General features: G+C 55.3%; 1 protein-coding gene and 1 long non-coding RNA gene across 3 annotated transcripts in view; one reads left to right on the top strand and one right to left on the bottom strand.

Annotated features, from left to right (window-relative positions):
- Nucleotides 1-4052, bottom strand: part of LOC148006414 (uncharacterized) — a 5439-nt gene extending 1387 nt beyond the window's left edge. Inside the window, exons 1-2 of the long non-coding RNA XR_015683485.1 lie at nucleotides 3486-4052; nucleotides 1-2948 (exon numbers count right to left, since the gene is read on the bottom strand). The exon at nucleotides 1-2948 is cut by the window's left edge and continues 1387 nt beyond it. This is a non-coding gene — a long non-coding RNA (uncharacterized LOC148006414). The remainder of the gene's footprint in view (nucleotides 2949-3485) is intronic.
- Nucleotides 4053-4416: 364 nt separating this feature from the next.
- The window catches only part of Lmx1b (LIM homeobox transcription factor 1 beta), an 81993-nt gene continuing 66590 nt past the window's right edge, over nucleotides 4417-19819 (top strand). The window contains 2 exon segments of one of the 2 annotated variants that reach the window (NM_053709.1): nucleotides 4417-4623; nucleotides 5389-5575. In NM_053709.1, the coding sequence (NP_446161.1) occupies nucleotides 4485-4623; nucleotides 5389-5575 (326 nt within the window). In that variant the 5' untranslated portion in view covers nucleotides 4417-4484. 2 annotated transcript variants of the gene reach the window in all.

The raw sequence follows: 19819 nt of genomic DNA, 5'->3' as shown, positions 1-19819 counted from the left end.
ATCCAATGCTTTGACTGTCGTGTTGGGATGAAGACCAGTTAGGATGCTTGGAAGGGTACCTGGATGCTCGGGAGTAGGATTACCAACGATCGATCGACCTCTGCTGAGCCTTGGGCGTACCCTTGCTCCATTTCTGTGGTCTTCGGGTTCTTCATCATCGAGGACCTGGGCTACACTTAGTTTCCTGGGGAGCAGCTCCCGACTTGGCCCATGGCTTGGAACAGCTTTAATTCTGTGCGGCGGCGGAGCCTCATAGATCTTAAGGCTCCATTAGCCTAGGACAGCATGGGGTGGGCCTAGGTTCTCCCTGGCCTCGATGCTCCGTGATTTCAGTGCTCCATGGCCTCGGCTCTTGAGGCAAAGCAGGAAGGCCGGTATTGGATGTTTCTGGTATTTTCCTTCTTGCTCCAAGGCTGTGTCTGGTCCTCCTCCTGCTAGGACCTGATATTCCAGCCTGTGGTTCTAAACCTGGAGGGAGGGTCCCCTCTCTCTCCTCGACTCTGGTCAGAAGCACCAAACGGTTGAGTTATCGCTGGTGTAGCCCTACCCCCTCCCACCGCCCCCCAACCCCGCTCATACGCCCGCACGAGACGGTCGGGTCGCTGCCGAGTGAGGTTGCAAGGTCCTAAAGGAAAAGAGTCAGAAACCAAGTTAGGGCTCAGGAGCTGCATATCTCTGGGATAAGAAGAGCCCGGGTCTCTCCCTGTTTTGTTTTTTTTTTTCCGATTCCAGCTGTGCCGGCAGTCCGCCTTCTCCGTCTTTGCTCAGGTGGAAACAATCCCGAGCGGATTCTGCAGCAGACGTCGGAGGCCGCAAGCATCCCGCGTTGGACGGCGTGCGCTGGAGTGATCCGTCACCAGCCAGCGTTGTGAGTCTCACAGCTGGGGATGGACATCAGCTTGTACAGAAGAGACAAGAGGAGCCAGGAACTTGAGGCCGGGAAGGAAGTGAGTTTCAGGCCTAGGCCGGTGTCCTGTCCAGTCGTATTATTCTTCCTCAGAGGCAAAGGATGGGAGGGAGACCAAGACCTCTAAGGATGCTTCGGAGACACATGAACAACTATGCGGGGCGATGTGAAGACGGGATAGTCGACTCAGGTTGAGAAAGTTAGGACAAAGAACAAGGACCAAGGCCTGCAGGTCGAAGAGAATGAACAGAGACAGGCGTGCAAAGGGATCAAGGTTGTGAACCGAGCATCCTCAATCAGTCTAGAGACAATCCTAGTTTCACTGTTCACCAAGGGAGCGCTGGACTCAGTTGCAGACGGTTCCAGCAGCCTGACCCTAGTGGGACGGGTAACGGGGAGGGGGGAAGCTGCGGCTTGAACAGGGGCGCAGGGAGAGACCCCAAAAACTCTGCACCTTGGAAAACACACCAGCCATGCATCAAATGGTGGGCTACAGGTGTGCCCTTGGCGCTGGGACCTGGCTTCAAGCACTGCAGAACGCGCAGAAACACAGCCAAAGATCCAAACCGGGTCTTGGTCACCAGCCAGAGGATCAAGGAAGCCTCAGAGGCCGAACCACGGGGGCCTTCATCCAGCCAAAGAGAAACGGAGAGGGATGGAGTAGAAATGGCCAGGCACAGGGAGCGTGGGAGAAATGGGACGGTGATGGGATGGGGGTGGAACACTGCGCGGATTGCTTAGAGTCCGAGGTGCGTCTTTAGGGCTTGAGACGGAGAAGATCCTTAGATTCAGTCTGAAGGAGATGGCGAAGGTCCGGGCCTGGAACCAGGGCTTTCCGTGCCCAGCAGTGGTTGCAGGGGCACACTATGGCCAGCAGAGGGCGGAGTGCACCCGGTCGGCCGGCTGCCTGGGCGCGCGGTTCGGCGCCTCCCCGCTCTGCACGCCCCAGCCTTACCCGCTCGGCTTCTTCCCGCAGCGACGCGCCGGGGCCCAGATACCCAGAGAAGGCGGTCCAGGCCCAGGCCTCTGCCCAAACTCAAGGCTCAAGGCCTTAGATTTCCCACACTGGGTAAAGACAAGTGGACGAAGGGTGGGTGAAGAAAACTCTACATCCACATACCCATGCTCCCGGATACAGAAACACAAAGGCGCGGAGAAATGCTCTGAGCACAAAGCCACAAACACAAAAACCTCCGGGCGACACGGAACAATTCAGGAGCTCGGGGGCAAACAGAAACACAAAGGTAACTCGGAGACACACTTATAGAGAAAAATCTACCAGACGCGCTACAGGGGCCGAGGCGCGTACAAAGGCGTAGACATCTTCACTGTGACAGACACGAGGACACACACAAAGACGTGCAAAAACATGACATAGAAGCACGAGAAGAGTCCGCAGACGTGCGTGCAACACACAGACATTCACTGCCTGGAAAGTCGCAAGGACACACAAACACAAAATGTATGTGCACAGGAACACGGGTGCACACGAACTCAATAGCCTCTGAGCCGGGAGCGCCGACACGCACAGACACACTCGGATACCCACCGACACACACGCAGGTACTGGGGTGGGGCGGTGACCGCTAATCCTCCACAAAGCCGGGCCCCTCCGGGGGCCCCCCCGAAGCACAGGGGGCCACTTCTGACCAAGCCTCCCGCAGGTTCCAAATCCGATCCGCCCTCTCGCCTCCAGCGGGGTCAGGGGACCCGCCCTCCGAGCCCTCCATCCCCGCCCGGCTCCGCGCCGCTGCTCCACAGCCCGAGGGGCCAGAGCCAGCCAGCAGCGACTCAAGGGGGCAGCTAGCTCCGGCCCTGGGACCTCACCATCCCTCCTGCTATTCCACGATGAAACTCGCGCGGGAGTAGTGGGGCCGAAGGTACCCTGTGTCCCGACGCGATGTCTTCTAGTTTCCTCGGTGGCGTCTGGCCGGATGCACCCAGGACTCGCCAGCTGCTTCCGCGGGCCTTGCGTTGCCCGCTGTCGAGGCCCACTTTGCCCAGGCTGGCCAGCGCTCAGTCTCTAACCCCAGCCAGGCCCCTTAACCACAATGAAAAGGCACCGATTTCAGAGGTCACACGGAATTCCTTAGAACGACCGTACCCGCGCCGTTCCAGGCCTCCACCCCTACCTAGATCTTGGGGGCCATCATTTCTTACCTACCTCTCGTACTCCAAACCCTGGGAGGCCCAGCCTTCACCCACTGACCCTGCCCAGGAACTAGATCCTTTTCCGAGCCCTGTTGACCCTCTTAACACTGTCTTGGTTTCAACCCGGGCCTGACCGTCCTCGTTCACCCAATGTTTCCCATTCTGGATCTGGGAGCCCTTCAGCTCACGCTTCATGACAGGCCTGTACTTTTCGGGACCTCTCACTCAAACTACATCCCTTGCAACCCCGGTCCCCCCCCCCCCGGTTGGGGCTCTTTCTGGCGAGTTCGGGGCCAGCGGTCCTTGCTCACATATGATATTCCTCATCCCTCCACACTAGGAGCCCTCTGAGCCCTCTCTGCGCACCCGGCTGCCCGGTGCAGGCCCCGCCTCCCGATGGGACACCAACTCAGACCCTGCGACCTACCTTGGCTTACAAGTCCGGGTTTGGGGCAACCGCTCCCTCCTGGAGCTGTCCCCTGGAGAAGCCGCTGCGTTCCCCGCCGTCCGCACAATCTGGCCTCACTCGGGGCCACTCCTCTGAGCGCTGGAGCTTAAAAAAAAAACAAAATATTAATAATAAAAAAGGCAGGAAAGAAAAAAAAAGAAAGCCTGATGGTTTCCCCAACTCCCAAATCAATTTTTCAAGAGGGGTGGGGAACAGGATTTGCTCCGATGGTTATCCAAACTTCTGCCAAGGGTGGGCAGGATGGCTGGCCGGGTTCAGGGCGCGGCACGGGGTGCAGGCCGGGGGCTCAGGGAGCCCTCCCGCAGGGAGGGGGGAGGCGACGGCACTATTTGACGTGGAGCAGCCGGCTCATCCCGGCGCAGTGATACGAGGCGCACCAATGAGTTCAAATGTCAGGAAGTTTGAGGAGGGGTGAGGCGGCTCCGGGCCGGAGTATCCCTCCGCCGCCAGCCTCAGCTCTAAACCGAGCGGCTCCTCCGGCGCACCATGGCACTGGAGTAGTGCGGGGAGCGCTCCTGGAGCCCCGCGGCCCGCTGCGCCCCGCCCGGGACCCTGCTGCGTCGCCCGCGCCCCCCCAGCCCGCGGGGCCGCCCCTGCACCCCCGCCCCCTCCCCCGCCCGCCGCCGCCGCCGCCGCCTCCTCCTCCTCCCGGCGGCTCCGCGTGCCGCCCGCCGCCGCAGCCGGGACCCGGGGCTGACAAGCAGGTGACAGGCGAGCAGCGGGTGCGCGTGGCTGCGAGTAGCCGGGAGAGCGCGGCGCGCGGGGCTGCCAGCCGCCCGGGCCCTCCCGCACGACGCCGGGGCCCGGGGCCAGCGCGCCGCCGCTCCACGCTCGCCCCGGGGCAGCGGGCGGCCCCGACCCCGCGGGCGCCGCGCCTCCCCCGCTGCAGCGGAGCGGGCGGACGGACCGGAGGGCGAGCGGCCCAGCCGGCGGGGTCCGCAGCGCGCCCGGCGTCCCATGGATATAGCAACAGGTCCCGAGTCGCTGGAGAGGTGCTTCCCTCGCGGGCAGACGGACTGCGCCAAGATGTTGGACGGCATCAAGATGGAGGAGCACGCCCTACGCCCCGGGCCCGCCACCCTGGGTGTGCTGCTGGGTGAGTGCTGGGTCGCAATGCCCGAATAGTCCAGGTCAGGGAGTAGGGCTGTCCGTGGTGCCGCTGTGGACACCGGCGTGAGGGCCAAAGAATAAAGAAAATAGGTTTTCAGGACGTGGGGATGGGGTCCGGACCCCTGGAATGACCAGCAGAGGGGCAACAAGCACACCTAGACAGCTCCCTGAGGGGACAGCGTTCAGGGACGTCACCTAGACAGGGCACTGAACAGCCTCCGCCGTCACTCACACCATCCTCTCCCGGTCTGGGTTCTAGTACTGCTACACTGGACCGGGCTGGAGTGGGAAGGGGTTGGCGGAGATGCTGGAGAACCAAGTTGTCTCCTTAGAGCCCGGGAGAGATGCCAGGTCACTTGGGGGAAGGGGAACTTCTAGAAGAGAAAAATATCCCCGGGTCTATCCAAACCGCGGGTCTTAGGGCAGAAGGTTCCATCAGCATCGTGGGGCGTGTCAGCCAGCGAGTGTCCTGGCCTCACCTCGCTGGTTGGGTTCCAGCCGGCCACCCCGCGCGGAGCTCCTTCTCGTTGGTAATAACACCATACGCTGGATCTCCGCAAGCGGGGAGAGCGCAGCACCCAGCCAAGGCTGCAGGCCCTCGGCCTCTCGGCGCCCCGGCTTACGGAAAGGAACGTGCTGTCTAGGGCTGCCGGGTATTTGGCGCGCCGGCTGGGGTCCTCAGGCGACGGGTGGCGCTCCGGGGCTGGGCCAGGCGGCGCTGACGGCCCGGCTCTCGCCCTGTGCGCTGCAGGCTCCGACTGCCCGCATCCCGCCGTCTGCGAGGGCTGCCAGCGGCCCATCTCCGACCGCTTCCTGATGCGAGTCAACGAGTCGTCCTGGCACGAGGAGTGTTTGCAGTGCGCGGCATGTCAGCAAGCCCTCACCACCAGCTGCTACTTCCGGGATCGGAAACTGTACTGCAAACAAGACTACCAACAGTAAGCGCCTCTCGCCCTCCTCTCTTTCCCCGCCACGGACCAGCACTCCAGCCCGGCCGGTCCCTGCCGGGAAGGGCCCGCGCCGCCCTGCGGCCGGCTCTGCGCTCCACTGGGCCCGGCAGCACCGAGGGCTCAAAGGGCTGCGTGTCTCCGGGCTGGGGCGAATCATCTCATTCCAGCAGACAGTGGTGGGGTGCCCCTAGGTGCCATCTGTTGTCCCGGAAACCTGCGCAGAGTGACTGAATTGGGGTACAAGACAAAGCCCTGGGCGGACTGGTGGATACGATGCTTGTCCTGGGAGAGAGGGCTTGGCCCCTCTAAGGCCTGAAGTGGGGACCAAGAATTTATTTCCCAAGAAAGGCATTGCTTTAGAGAGCCAAGCCTGACTGTGTTGCCCCAGTTCAAGAGCATCTGGGATTCCAGGAGCAGGGAGGTGGGTGCTGAGCCCTGGCTGCGGTACAGGCGGGAGATCCCCACGCTGCCTGGCTCCTTGCCGCACTTTTATTCTCTGGTAAAGAGAGATTGGTGTCCTTCTTCCTAAACCGTTCCATACGGGAAATTTGTCCTTACAATTTTTTCTCAGCTGGAGAATCAATCTGTCTAGGAAGCTGCAGCCTAGGGATCTTAGTTGGAGTGGCTGACTGAAGGAGTCAGTCCTCCCCAGACAGCCGCCTTTCTTGCAGCGTGCTGGGAAAGGGTTGATGCTACAGATGTGGTTTGAGCCTTACCTGCTGGCTTCTATGCTAAGCGGGTGGCACTGTGGACTTGGATGGCTGGAGGCTGGGGAGAGGTGGAGGAAGATGCAGAGTTTTCTTTATGACCTGCCGGGGTTATCTACCTGGAAGTGCAATGGATGTGTGTTGGGGGTAGGGATGTGTGCCATGAGGCGCCTCAGTGGGAAGAAGGGTGTGGGGAACTTGGGAATGGAGTTGCAGAGACAAGCGTGAGCCTGTGGGAAGTTCTAAGTGGTGCCCTGAAAGGCTTCTTGGACGGGGCTACTCAGGTGCTTTGGGCTGGAGAGGTCTCTGAGTGCCAAAGCCCTTGGAGAAAAAAGCAGGGCTATGTGAGCCGAGCTGTGAGTGCAGCCAAAGTATTGCTTCCAAATCCAGGGTCCGGCTTGAAAGCCGGCAGCTGAACTCTTTGACTGGGGTCTGGCAACTGAGGCTGCAGGCCAGAGCCCTGCAGAGAGGGCCTTGGTGGCTGGCTGCTTTAGTGTCCCCAGGAACTGGGAATCGCTCAGGGATTGCTTTTTGCACCATGCTCTTTTGGTGGCTGGGATAGGGTGGGGCTTTCTATGGGCAAGATTTGGGGTGGGCTTCGAAGATTCTTCTTTTGTTGGTCCTATAACACGGTGTTCCCCAGGTTTAGGCACATCATTGATGTCCATCCCTGTGTCTGTGCCATGGAACTCTAGTTTCTGGGGAAAATGCCACCAGGCAAGTTTGCCCAGAGCTGTGCATACAGCAAGATGAACAAAACAAGGTAGCAATGGTTGGGGACTTGGGGTGACTCAGGCAGCCCCTCTCTGGGAAGTACTCGAGACTAGGCACCAGCAGTACCCCTTACACCCGACTTAGCCACTAACCTCGGCAGCTGGGTCTTCTAAGAGGCCGGGGAAAGTAGAAATGAGCCTCCGAAAGTTTGGAGTTTTTTTTTTTTTTTTAAATTAACAGTGTAAAGTCTTTGCAACCTTTTGTACATAGTTGCTGCTGGGGTCTTTAATGGAACAGAGCAAAGACACCTCCCAGGTCCTTCTGGCTCGGCTCTAAAATAGTAATAGGAGCTAGGTGAGTGACCAGCCTCCCTAGTTTACAAAACAATTAAACATTTGCAGCTGCTTTGTCCCACTGATATTTGTTTTTGAAAGAAAAGAAAAACAGCCCAGTAGAGCTGGCTTTTACTCGAGGTGCAAACTCCAGGTGCTTGGAAGGAATTTAGTCCCCTGAGCTTCCCAGGAAAAGGATGGTCAGCCTCATCCTCTCCTCTCCCCCTTCCCCCCCCCCCATTACTCCTTCCTAACAATAACGACAATTAAGTATCTACTATAGGCAGGCCTCCTGGTGTGCTTGGGCGGAGTAGTGGTTATCAAGACAATCTTTGGGACAAATCCCCAGGGTCTCCTGGCAGCATTTGCAGGGAGCAGGAGATCAACCAGGCCCACAAGAACTCACACGGAAACAATGTTCTTTTACACAATAAAAAAAATATTTTTTATTCATGATTTTTCCCCTTTGAGAACCCCAGATACATATTTATATCATGTGTGCACAAATGCTTTTCAGACGGGAATTAAGGCAAACGGGTTCAGAGACGTGCTTTCTTGATTTTGAGTGTGCGTCTCCTCAGGACTGGGAAATTTGCAGCACACACACACACACACACACACACACACGCACGCACACACACACACTTTTATAAAAAGAACTTTTCATAAAAAGCATGGCTCACCAGCCTGAGCAGAATGGCAGAGTAGGTCCTTTTAAAGAGGTGCTGTGGTTCTTGGTGTGTCTTCTTCCTTTCGGTTTGCTCCCAACGATTGCAGGCACCCAGGAGCGCGAAGTTGTTTTACGCACCACAGGGGTGATTAGTTGACTATTGGGCACATAGAGGACAATTGATAAAATCCACTCACAGGCCTGGCAGAGCAAAGAAAATGCGGGCCCTGGAACTGAAATGTTTTTGTTTGGACCCTGAAAACTCTCCTTCCCCCCTGCCCCATCCTTATGTGGATTTCGGGGACTCCTTCAAAGGAGGGGGAGGAAAAACCCAAGACCTCGGCACTCTTTTCAATAGAAAACCGGGTTAGAAACCGGGAAAACGCTCGGTCTCCACAAAATCGCGAACACCGCTCCGTATCTTCCCCGGGAGAAACTGTGAGGGAAAGAAATTGACGACCTCCCTCCCCAATATATGCTGTTTTTCTTGGCAGTTTGGGGAAATCGAATTATGTAACTCCCCTTTCTTGCGGGCTGTCGCTCACTCGCCCCGATTGCTTGTCTGGAAAAGGTTTCTGTCTTGAGGTGGCGGATTCCTGGAGGAGGCTCCGGAAGTGAAAAGGGTCGGTGGGAGAGTCCAAAAATCTGTCACACAATGGAGTCTGATGGCTTGTAGAGCAGCTTGTGTAGGGGTCTGGGGAGCATTAGGTGAACGCGCGGGAGCCTTTGTGCTCTCGGGTTGCGGGGCTCCTGCCCGGCGCTCTTCCACCCGCTTGTAAGGAGCCTGCCCAGGCGTCCAAAGCCTCGGATCCTACAACCTCTCTCGCTCTGCTGAGAACACTGGGGGTGCCTTGGTCTTGTTCCCTACCCCATCCTCCCACCCCACCCCAGCCCAACCCCAGGTAGGGGAACCCTCTGAGGCAGGAGAGAGCATCCAAGCTTGACAAAAAGCTTTCTGAGTACTGGGCTGGTTTTTAAAGCATTTCTCCGTAAGTGACTCCGCCAGGCTCTTCCCATCACATTCGTTTCCTAGGAAGTCTTTGCCCGGGGAAAAGGCTTTCCTGGGTCAAGAGGCTCACCTTGGCCTCGGGAACAGCGACGGTTTTTGTCAGTGTAGCATCCCAGGCTCCCTGCCCTGTTTAGCTTCTGGGTTTCGTTTCCGGCTTGGAAGGCCTTTTCTTTGGATGTTCTGGTGTCGCACTCGCTATTATCCCCCCACTTAATGATGGAAACCCCAGCCTGCAAGTATCACTCCTGTATCAAACTAGTTCAGGGTTGCAGACACTGTAATCCACTGCTTGGGGTACTGGGTCTCTCCCAGGAACCTGATTAGAAAAAGAAGCCAATCTTTTGCCTTATGAAAGGACCTGAGGGTGTTCTCTGCACTCCCTAGAGCTAAAGGGCTCCCACTGCCAATGCCAGTCTGAGGATCGCTAGTCCCTTGGAGGGAGCCTGTATATTTAACCCCAGTATCTCCTCTGTGGGTTGGAGGTGAGGGAAAACCTGCCTGTCTTGCAGGCGTCTGGGGCTGAAGGAAAACATTATTCAGTGCCCGACTCCCGGCTCACCCTCTATTCCCAAGGCTCCTGGCTGCTGTGGCCTTATTTGTTTGCAGTATTTTTCTCAAGTGGAGGAAAGCAGCCCCTAGGATCTGCTCTATAGTATGTGATTGGAGGGTCCATCCCTTCTTGCCCTCGTGCCAAGCTCAGGAACACACAGCTACCAGGCACCTACCTCACCTTCTGCCTACCTGGGACAGTATTCTTATACACTCTACATTAGATGCCCCAAGGATTTGGTATCTTGGCCAGTTGTGTCGTTACATTTTGTAAGCTATTGTCCTCAGGGCTGAGCCTGGTGTGTTGTTACATTTTGTAAGTTATTGTTGACCTCAGGGCTGTGGTTGCAGGGAACAGTTCTCCTGTCTCCAAAGATACCCTTCAGACTGCAGACAGGCTTCTTGCCCACTTCGGGCTGGCCAGGAGCCTCTCTCTAAACACATCAGCATCATCCCCCCCACCCCTGCGCGCGCCAACACACACCCAGGAAAGCATCCCCTGACAGGAGGACACTGTGCCTTTACTACCTCCTTCTGCCATAAACAGAGTTTTAGACACCAGGTTAGAGCCAGGTTCATCTCCTAGCCCCAGCACTTAGCTAAGTGCTGACCCAAGCCCTGGGCTCTCCAGTGCACAGTGACATCACCTCGCACTGTAGCTCCCAGGATTCCAAGGGACACCTGGTGGGGCTTCAGTCAATGTTCCCTTCTGAAGGCATCCTTTATCCTCTGCTCCAGTGTTGGAGGAACTTCTGATTGGGAGAACCAGTGACTGAGTTAGCATCTCGGGCTGGTGGGTGGCTCTGTTCCTCCTGGGATCATGTGTTAGCCCAAAGAAGCTGTATTTCCACTGAGGAAACAATGGGCACCCTCAGTGTCTGCATATTGCTTGGAAGAGCATACTCAATGCTGTCATCTCATAGTTGGAGAACTGTCCTAGCTTATTGTTCTTGTGACTCAAACACCAGGCAAAAACGCTCAACCTCCATGTGCAAGGCTGATGTAGAGGGTATAGAGAAGAGATCCAGGGACTTAAAATGAAGACAGACTTAAAGGTGGAAGAACATTCCAGAAGGTTAGAACACACACACACACACACACACACACACACACACACAAGTTTTGGCTCTGTGGCCCTGTGAGGTTTCTATCTGGGATGGCATAACTTCCCAGGGTACTGTCTTGTGACTATGCAAGTTTTTGAGAGAGATAGACAGAGTAGGGGAGAAGGAGAGGGAGGGGGAGCAGAGGGGGAGGAGGAGAGAGAGAGAGAAATAGAAACTGATACAGTCCATCGCTTAGGACAGAGGATACTCAATTTGTTGGACACCACAGTCAGTCCTTGGTTGGCTTGGCCTATGGAGGCAGGGAGGATGGTCCACAGGTCCCATCCCCAGGGCTGTGTGAGCTTTTAACTAGCCCTGAGGTGACCAGGACTCCAGGTCCTTGGCTGTCTGACTGGCCCAGCCAGAAGACCTTTAGCGCTCTACAGTTCCCAGATTTTGTGTTAATGGCAGCAAAGAGCAAAATCCAAATTATATATATTTATTACCGCTGCGGTCAGAAGTGGAGAGGTGGTGGTAAGAGGGGAGGGGTGAGGAGGGGAGGGCTGAAAAAGTTGATTCCGAAGGCAGGGGAAGTGAGGTGGCAGACGCTGCCTCTCCATCAGCCTCTGGTGTTCTCCATTCATATCATAAATGTCTCCTGTCATTTGATGCCAAAAGCAACATGATTTGGTTCCCTGGTGGCCTATAGGGTTTTCCTCCTCCTCCTCTTCTTTTCCCCCTGCAGTAAATGTTTATCTGTTAATAATATACTTTAAACAGCCCAGCCTTGACCTCAAGTCTCCTGAAGCATCCATCTTCTTCTAGAAAAATGTTTCAAAGTTTGTGTAATTTGGGGGGAAGGTGTAAGTGACGGGCAGTGAAGGGCCTGTGTTTGCTCTAACTACCGCTGTGGCACAGAGTGCCGGGGCACTGGGGCTGGTGTGCTCCCAGTGGTATCTTTCCTGGGTTTCAGGCCTGGCTGACAGCACTTCCTCGATGGCCTTTACCTTTTGCTTGGCCCAGACCAGTACAAATAAATTCTCACGTGAGCCCTTCCTTTGCTATGCTCAGGGCAGTAGGGTATCTCCATCTCGGTTGCTGACCCTGGGGGCCCTGAAGGAGGATTCAAGTTGTGTGGACTTATGGAGGGAACAGGACCTCAGGGAGTGCCTGGCCCCCTAGGCTCCAGTAGTAGTTGATGGCAGGGCACCTGGCTGGCCTGGTGCTTGATGTATGGCTAAAGGAGGGGAAAACCCATTCCTAGAATCTGGTTCTATAAGAAACAAAGGGTTGGGGATTTATCTCAGTGGTAGGGCGCTTGCCTAGGAAGCGCAAGGCCCTGGGTTCGGTCCCCAGCTCAAAAAAAAAAAAAAGAACCAAAAAAAAAAAAAAAAAAGAACCAAAAGAAACAAAGGTGTTTGCTTCCTGTGGGGCCTGTGCTAAAAAGTCTCCTACACACACACACACACACACACACACACACACACACACACACACACACCTGTAGAGAGATTGCTGGCTGAGGAGGGAAGGATGGCAGGGCTGTCCCACCAGGGCAGGAGCAAACTGTTTAAATGAACTACTATGCAGGAAAGATGAGGTTACCCCAGCACTGGGCCTCCATCTCTCTGTTGCCTCGTGGGTGCTTCCGAAGCCCGGAAAGGACGGGCACTGCTGACCTGGAATGTGGCTGGCTGGTTGTGACTGCGTGTCCCTCTTCCCCTACCTGTCAGTTGTAGAGGAGAGCCTTCTAGAGTAGCACGGAACTTGCTACAGTTACTTGGGCCATTGAGTGTGGGCCAGGGTGGAAATCAGGGAACTGTGATGTTGAAGGGTAACCTAAGCTCTGAATGGAGCACTGTGGTCTTAAACCTAAGAGAAAAGGAGAAAGGGGGGCGGGGGTGCTGGCAAGTGCAGCTTTGAGATACAGACCCTAACCATCTCCTGCTGACTGGGGCCAGAGTCTGAGCCTTGATGTCCTCCTCTGTGAAATGGGGACGACGGCTCCCCACCTTAGGTTGTGACAAAGTGAAGCAAGCTCAGAGGTGTGCCAGCCTGGATGGCGCACTCAGTGCCAGTGTGTATTTTCTTCCTTCCTGCCGGGAAGTAAGCCGGTGTCAGGAACACGTTGTCTGTCTACCCTGCGTGGGAGGCTCAAGAAGTGCAGCTACTCTTCCGCTGGATCCCTTGAGAAGGAAATATGCATGTATCCCCCACCCCAACCCCCGGTAACAACGGATGGCCGCCATGACCGGCAAGCTCGATGGGACCATTTTCTCTAAAACTCTGGGGCTTGACCAATGCATGTGAACTTGCAAGAGCAGAGTAGTCTGGGCGCAATGGGCCTGAGGTAGCATTGCTTCTAGAAAAGAACGTTGTTTGTTGAGTGCCTGTGGAGTACGCTGACTTTATGCCCCAAGCTGGACCTGTGGGTGAGGGAACAGGCTCCGGAGGGCCTCCCTCTCTTCCTGGGATCCCTATATCGCCTTGTCCTGACTTGCTGAAGCCCTAGATACTGGATACCTCTCTTCAGAGCTCGGGCCTGGAAGGTTGGTGTGGGGGAAGGTGGAGGGGGGAGCGGCGAGTGCTCCTGAGAGGCCAACTCTGACCAGAGGACAGAAAGGTTAGAATAACTCCTCCGCAGAGGGGAGAGCCCCCTTTGCCAGCGGGACTGGCAAGGCGGCTCGTCGCAGCCTGGGTCTGCGCAGTGTTCCAGGCATTCCTCTCAGCGGTTCGAGCCGGGATTCTCTTTTCCCGGGAGTGGGGCAGCTAGGGTGTGCAGGCTCCCGGGCTCCTCCGTAGACGCAGCAGGGGCCTTGGCGGAGGTTGATGAATTTCAGTGTCACCAGGGGTTTAGCCTGGATTTGGGAACCGCGCGCTCTAATACGCGCACACGGTCCTGCCCTTTCTAACGCGCACCCCTTTCACCCGGCCGCTGATTTATGAAGGAATTCGATCCGATCCCGGACGGGCTGGGCTGGGCTGGGCTGGAGCCCGGAACCCGGGGCCCCGCCACAAACCTTGGGTTCCTTCACAGTTAAGGGATCTTCGGAAGCTCGGAGGCTCGTCCGGGCTGGAGTCCGGGTGCCCGGGGGGATGGAGCACCCACACGGGAGTCGGGAAGCGGCACCCCTTGGAAACACTAAAGGGGGCAACTGCAGGGAGCAGGCTGGTGGGGAGACCAGGCTTTAAGATTCTCATCCCAGCCCTCCAGCCCACTCCTTTGGGCAAGCACGGAAGCAAGTCCGGGAGAGTTGTTGATCTAGGGAGTAGAACATTGAAGGAACGCCTGTAAGATCTTTTCCCGCCTGAGAAATGTCCCAAGGGCCTCTGCTCCTAGAGCTGGCGAAGGGGCCCGCAACAGAGTCCTCACACGGCTGCATGCGCAGGCAGAATTATTCCTCCCCCCACGCCCCCGTGTACCAGCACCGTGGCTGGACGGTTTTTTTCCCCTTGCAGATTTGGTTTGCAGGGGTGGGGGTGTGGTTGTATCAATCCACAAATATTTACCCTTAACAGACTTGTATCTGTGGAGATTTCGAACAAAGACAGTTTAGGGGGATTACAAAAACCCTAAACCCCGTTTTTCTCCCGGACTTGGTACTTTAAATGCCAATTACAGGCGAGCCATATCCAACAGCAACGGGGAAGGCGGGAAGGGTCTGGGAGGGTGTGGGGGACGAGTGCAGCCATTAAATGTAACTTTTCATTATGAAAAGGATTTCTCTGGTTTTATCTTCTAATAAGATTATGTCAGAAACACAAGTACCTAGCCTGGTGCTGAGTGACAGGCTCTGGCGTTTAATCAGAAGCTGACCGCTCAAACCGCGGGGCTCTTTGTCCCACCGAGTGACCGACGGAAACCTGCCGCCCTAATCCCCTTATTCATGTCAAGCAGAGAAAAGAGGCTGAACACCTTACAACCGTGTCCCCTCCACCCCTTCCGAGGGCGACCGGAGGAGGGGGGCCTCGGAGGGCCCCAAAGTCCCCACTACTAGCTTTTCCTTTGGGAGTGGATAGGGTCTCTTGAGCCTAAGAGGGCCAGCAGAGGAAAGAAAAACCGGAAGCCTCTGCGGCAGCATCTGGTAAATGGGGACATAGTCCCACAAGCAGAAGGTCCCTTAGAGTCGGGTACTTGGGGCTTCCAGTAAGGAAGCTCATGTAACTACCACCCTGGTCAAGGCAAGTCTGGTAATAGCCAAAACAGAGTTGCAGTGGAGACTAGGGTCCTCTGAGGGGCAGATTTCGTTAGGTTCTAGGGAGTGTGCCGTAGTCCCGAAACTCCTGCAGGTCTGGAGCTGGCATTCCCAGCTGTGAGCTCAGCCCCTTTCTTCAGAGGCCAAATTCCTTTGTTCGACCCCCGCAGAAACCCGCTCCTCAGCCAGGCCACTGGCGCCTTTTATTTCTCCTTTGCAGCTTCCACTCCTTCATCTCTCCCATCAACCATTCCTGTGCAGACTCAGCCCGTCCTTGTTGCCACCGTGTAGGAGCCCCCAGATGCCTGCGTGGACTAGTCCAACCCACTGGTGTCAGCTAGAGTGCAGGTCACAGGACTTCCAGGCACAGTAGGGAGCCCCGAGCCTTGGGGAAGCAGTTGGGCGGGCAAGCATGATTCTGGGGCCATGCATCTACTGAAGAAAAAAAAAAGAAAGAAAGAAAGAAAGAAAGAAAGAAAGAAAGAAAGAAAGAAAGAAAGAAAGAAAGACAGACAAAAAAAAGAAAGAAAGAAAACAAAAACAAAAAACAAACAAAAAGTAAAGCTCATGCCTAGCAAGTAAAAATGCTGTGCTCCCGTGCTCCCTGAAGAAGTCTGCTTTGTCCTGCTCTAGGAACACCACCCACAGCTCCCAGGGTTTCCAGGGTTTCAGCCCCAAGGCCTCAGAGTCATAAGAGCAGGAAGAGGAATTTTGTGTCTCATACCAGGATGCCTGGTCTCTTTCCTAAGCTCCTTGGCTGTGCCAAGAACCCACGCATCCTAACAGGGCTAGGTACTCCCGGTTCCTTCTCCTCTCCTGCCTGAGCCCAGCCTCGGGTCACTGAAAAGAACAGTGAGCATAGGATACCAACCCCCCCACCCCAAAAGGGACAGTCTAGGACTGTTTTTATGGAGTGGGAGGAGGGCAGGAGTAATGCCCCCAGCTCTGGCTGCACTGGGACCCAGAGATTCATTGGAGAAGGGAGCTGGATCCCAGAGGAAGGGGACCACAGGAGTATAGGGTCTGGCCAGTAGGATATGTGGCAATTAGGGCCTGATGATAACTTAAATATCCTTTCCCTGAGCCTCTCTGCAATCCCTGGCTCAGCGGAGTGGCAGGCCCTTCTTCTTGGTAAGGGGTGAGGGCTTCGGGGGAGACTTTCTCCCTCGAAACACTTGATACCAACTTTTATTGTTTTGGCAAGAAAAAAACTAAGGCTTGTTTGGAAAGGGAGGGGGCATCAGCCACAGAGGGAAGGAGTGAGCCTGCGGCATGGCAAACTTTGTGGATTAGGTTTCAGCGCCTCTGCCCCACCCCCAGCCCCTTCGGTGGTGATTTGTGTGCGGGGGTCTGTGACCCTGCGAGCATCAAACGGCCCGCGGGAACCGGCCGAGTTCAGAGGGACAGTGGGCAGAGGGGCAGCTTAAGACAACGCAGATGGTTCCTATCAGCCAGCCTGCCAGCCGCACCCTGTGCTCACAGTGTCTGCCCCCTGGCCCGGAGCTCCTCCACTGGAAAGGGACAAGAGGCCTTGGGTCTTGAGGGAGGCCACTGCAAGAGCTCTAATAGGGGGTCAGAAAGTAGTGGTCATCAGCCAGAGGCCTAGGACAGTGTTGCTCTACCAGGCCAGACTGGCTCAGGAAAAAGCCTGGGCTTGCTGTTTGCACTAAGTGGCTCAGGGACCATGCAGAGAGGGAAATCCTCTGACTAGAGGCTGGATTACCCCACTATTGACAGTGGTCAGTTCAGGTACAATACCCCTCCCAGACATGAGTCTCTTCATCTTCCTCCTCCTCTCCCTTCCCTCCCCTCTTCTCTTTCCCCTCCCCTCTTCTTCCCACTCCTCCTCCTCCTCCTCTTCCTCTTTCCCTTCCTCCTCTTTCTCCTCTTCTTCCTCTTTCCCTTCCTCCTCTTTCTCCTCTTCTTCCTCTTTCCCTTCCTCTTCCTCTTCCCCCCTCCCCCTCCTCTTCCTCCTCTTCCTGCTCCTCTCCCTCCTCCTCCTCCTCCTCTCCCTCCTCCTCCTCCTCCTCCTCCTCTTCTTCTTCTTCTTCTTCTTCTTCTTCTTCTTCTTCTTCTTCTTCTTCTTCTCCTTCTCCTTCTCCTTCTCCTTCTCCTTCTCCTTCTCCTTCTCCTCCTTCTTCTTCTTCTTCTTCTTTCTTCTTCTTCTTCTAACAGGGTTTCTCTGTGTAGCCCTGACTGTCCTAGAACTCGCTCTATGAACCAGGCTGGCCTCAAACTCAGTGATCTGCCTGCCTCTGCCTCCCAAGTGCTGGGATTACAGGCATTTACCAGCCACCACTGCCTGGCTCATCCTTTCACTCTTTACTGGGGCTGGACAGTCTGCCCTCCCTCCCTGCTTGATCTACCATGGCAGTAGGTTATAGCCTGGCTTGTAGTCAGGATGGGAGCTCTGAGCCCTAGCTGGGGTTCTCTACCTCAGTAGACCTAGGATCTGAAGGCCCTGATCATATAGCATATAGACCGACCATAGCTTCGGGGTCTTTGGACTGCTGCATACCGTTCCAGCTGAAATCTCTTTTAAGATCCTTGAGAAGCCAGGTGGTGGTGGTGCACACTTTTAAATATGAGCGCTTGGGAGGCAGGGGCAGGTAAGTCTTCCAGCCTGGTCTATAGAGCAAGTTCCAGGACAGCCAGGTCTACACAAACAAACCCTGTCTCAACGCCCATCCCCCTCTCACCCCCTCCCCCCTCCCCCAAAATAAAACAATCCTTGAAGCAAAAGGAGAACTGAGGCCAGGTGCAGTCAAGCCTGGCTAAGTTTCCTGCCTTCTAATGCCTGAATGGAAGCAGAGTCAGGCCTGCACAGGCCTATATAGGAATTAGGGCTCGACAGTCCGCACAGCAGGCTCTAGCATTGATACTTAACCGATGTCTTAGTTCTCCTGGCTCCTGCGAGGGAGCTGGTGACCACGGCCTGGAGAGTAGAATGATGTTGGGAGTTGTCTGAGCAGTGGAGAAGGTTGTTAAAGGATAAGTGGCAGTTGAGCCTGGTGCCTCTTTCTGCTATCCTTGTGTATGACTCCCAGACACCCTGCACTTGGCCCCTTATTCCCATAGCGGGTCACAGGGAGGCCAACAGCCTGGCTAGTAGACTGGGCCAGTACACTGCCAAGACCTCTCTAAGCTCCATCTTTCAGGGTCCCTGCCTCAGGGGAACAGCCGACTAGGTCATCTGTGCATGGAAAATACATCTGTCCTCCACATGTTGGACACCGAGCTGAGGACATGTGGTTTCAGACGTGTTATCTTAATCATATTTATTAGCCAATCCTGGAAAAAAAAAGAGAGAGAGTTTGATATTGTTACAATTTAGAAGGGATCCCCCAATCTGCCCGACGACAGATCAGGAGAGGGACAGGCAGCAACAGCCAGACTTCAGCCGAGCTCCGGACGTAAGTCCGGAAGTCCTCTGGGCTGTTCCACGGGATGAGCCCCTCTCTACTGTGAGATGACACTCCCCCTTTCCACTTCCCCACGCAGAGATCTGAAGCAGCATTAATTACCCCGCCCTGACTGATAGTTGGCTGCTGGAGTGTTTCTAATCCTTATTAACAGTCTCTAAAGTCAGGCATGAAATATGACTTCTGCACCACACTCTCCGGCATGTGTTTTTCTTTTCCAGGATATTTTTCAGGCTACCTCCGAGCCCCACTGTTGTTCGTGATTTTCTGCCATAGGTTGAAAGCTGCCAGCCTGAAATCCAGTCTTGCAGGGAGCTCAGTCAGGGAGGGGAGGCGGCGCGTGACACATCTCCCCGAACAACACAAATTGCTTCTGATTATTGAGCTTTTGAATATTTCCCTCCATCGTGTTTTTATTAAGAATGCCAGCATATTTACGCTTGATAGTGTCTTCAATTAGGTTAAAAAAAAAAAAAAGCAGGGGGTTCCCCCTTCCATAGCAGTATGTAAAGAAAATAGTTGTCATGACCGCAAAATTACCATCCAAGCCTGGTTCGAGTCAAGCCAGCCCTGCTTTGACAAGCCCAGCAGGGCTGGGCGCTTTTTCTACACTTTCCAGCTGGTAGGGAAACAGAGCTGAGGGGAGGCTTCTAGGCAGCCTGCGATCTGCAGGGTGCTCAGGATGCCTCTCAGTAGCTGACACTTCACAAGTCTGAAAGGCAGAAGGGCGTCCAGCTGCACAGGCTTCTAGCGGTCAGGCCAGGACCTAGAGAGTCTGCTGCTGTGGCTGCAGTAATCATGGGGCAAAAACCCAGAGAGCCTGCAGGAGCAACAGTAGCAGTGACCACAGGGCAAGACCCAGAGGGAGAGCCTGCAGCTGCTGCAGCAGTGACCACAGGGCAGAACGGGAAGAAGTTACAGTTGCTTACAGCAGCCACAGCCACAATTGTATGCTTGCCCAGAACTGGTGGCCCCAGAGGCACAGCTCTGAGCAATTTTCATTCTTCAATGACATTCTGACATGGGTGCTACCTTGTTTTCATTTTCAGATAAGATAGAAGACACAGAGAAGTTGAATAATTTGCCTAAGGTCACACAGCCAGCCTGTGGAACTGAAAGTGGAACCCTGGCATTGTGTCACTGGAGAATTTTTCCGAGATCCTTTGGGAAGGTGGATTTTCTGGCTCCTTGCTGGGTTTGGTGCCCTGGTAGCAGCCTGGCATAGGAGTGCAGTGTATGCTGACTAGGTGGCTCCTGATAAACGTCCTGTGTTTCTTCTGTAGTGCTAGGGCCGTGACTTGGAGGGTGGTTATCTCATCCAGTCTTTCCTTTGGGGTGCACTTGAGCTAGTGGGCTCCTGGACTAAGCCTTCCTCCAGTCTCACTGGGGCTGCTATAGCAGTAGTCAGGGCATGCTTCAGCCCTAATGGAGTTTATCTGTGCCCTGTCTGCTTCCATTGAGTGTGATGTCATTCTGTCTTAGCCTTCTATGACTCTCAAGAAGCAAGCTTAAGGAACTTCCAAGAGTGACTCGCCCTGGGTCATAGGGATGGGAAACAGCTGGTGGGAGGCATACTCAAGTGTCCTG

This window comes from Rattus norvegicus, chromosome 3 (genome assembly GCF_021556685.1).
Source record: "Rattus norvegicus strain SHRSP/BbbUtx chromosome 3, alternate assembly SHRSP_T2T, whole genome shotgun sequence".
Lineage (NCBI taxonomy): Eukaryota > Metazoa > Chordata > Mammalia > Rodentia > Muridae > Rattus > Rattus norvegicus.
This window is presented reverse-complemented; position numbering and strand designations above follow the sequence as displayed.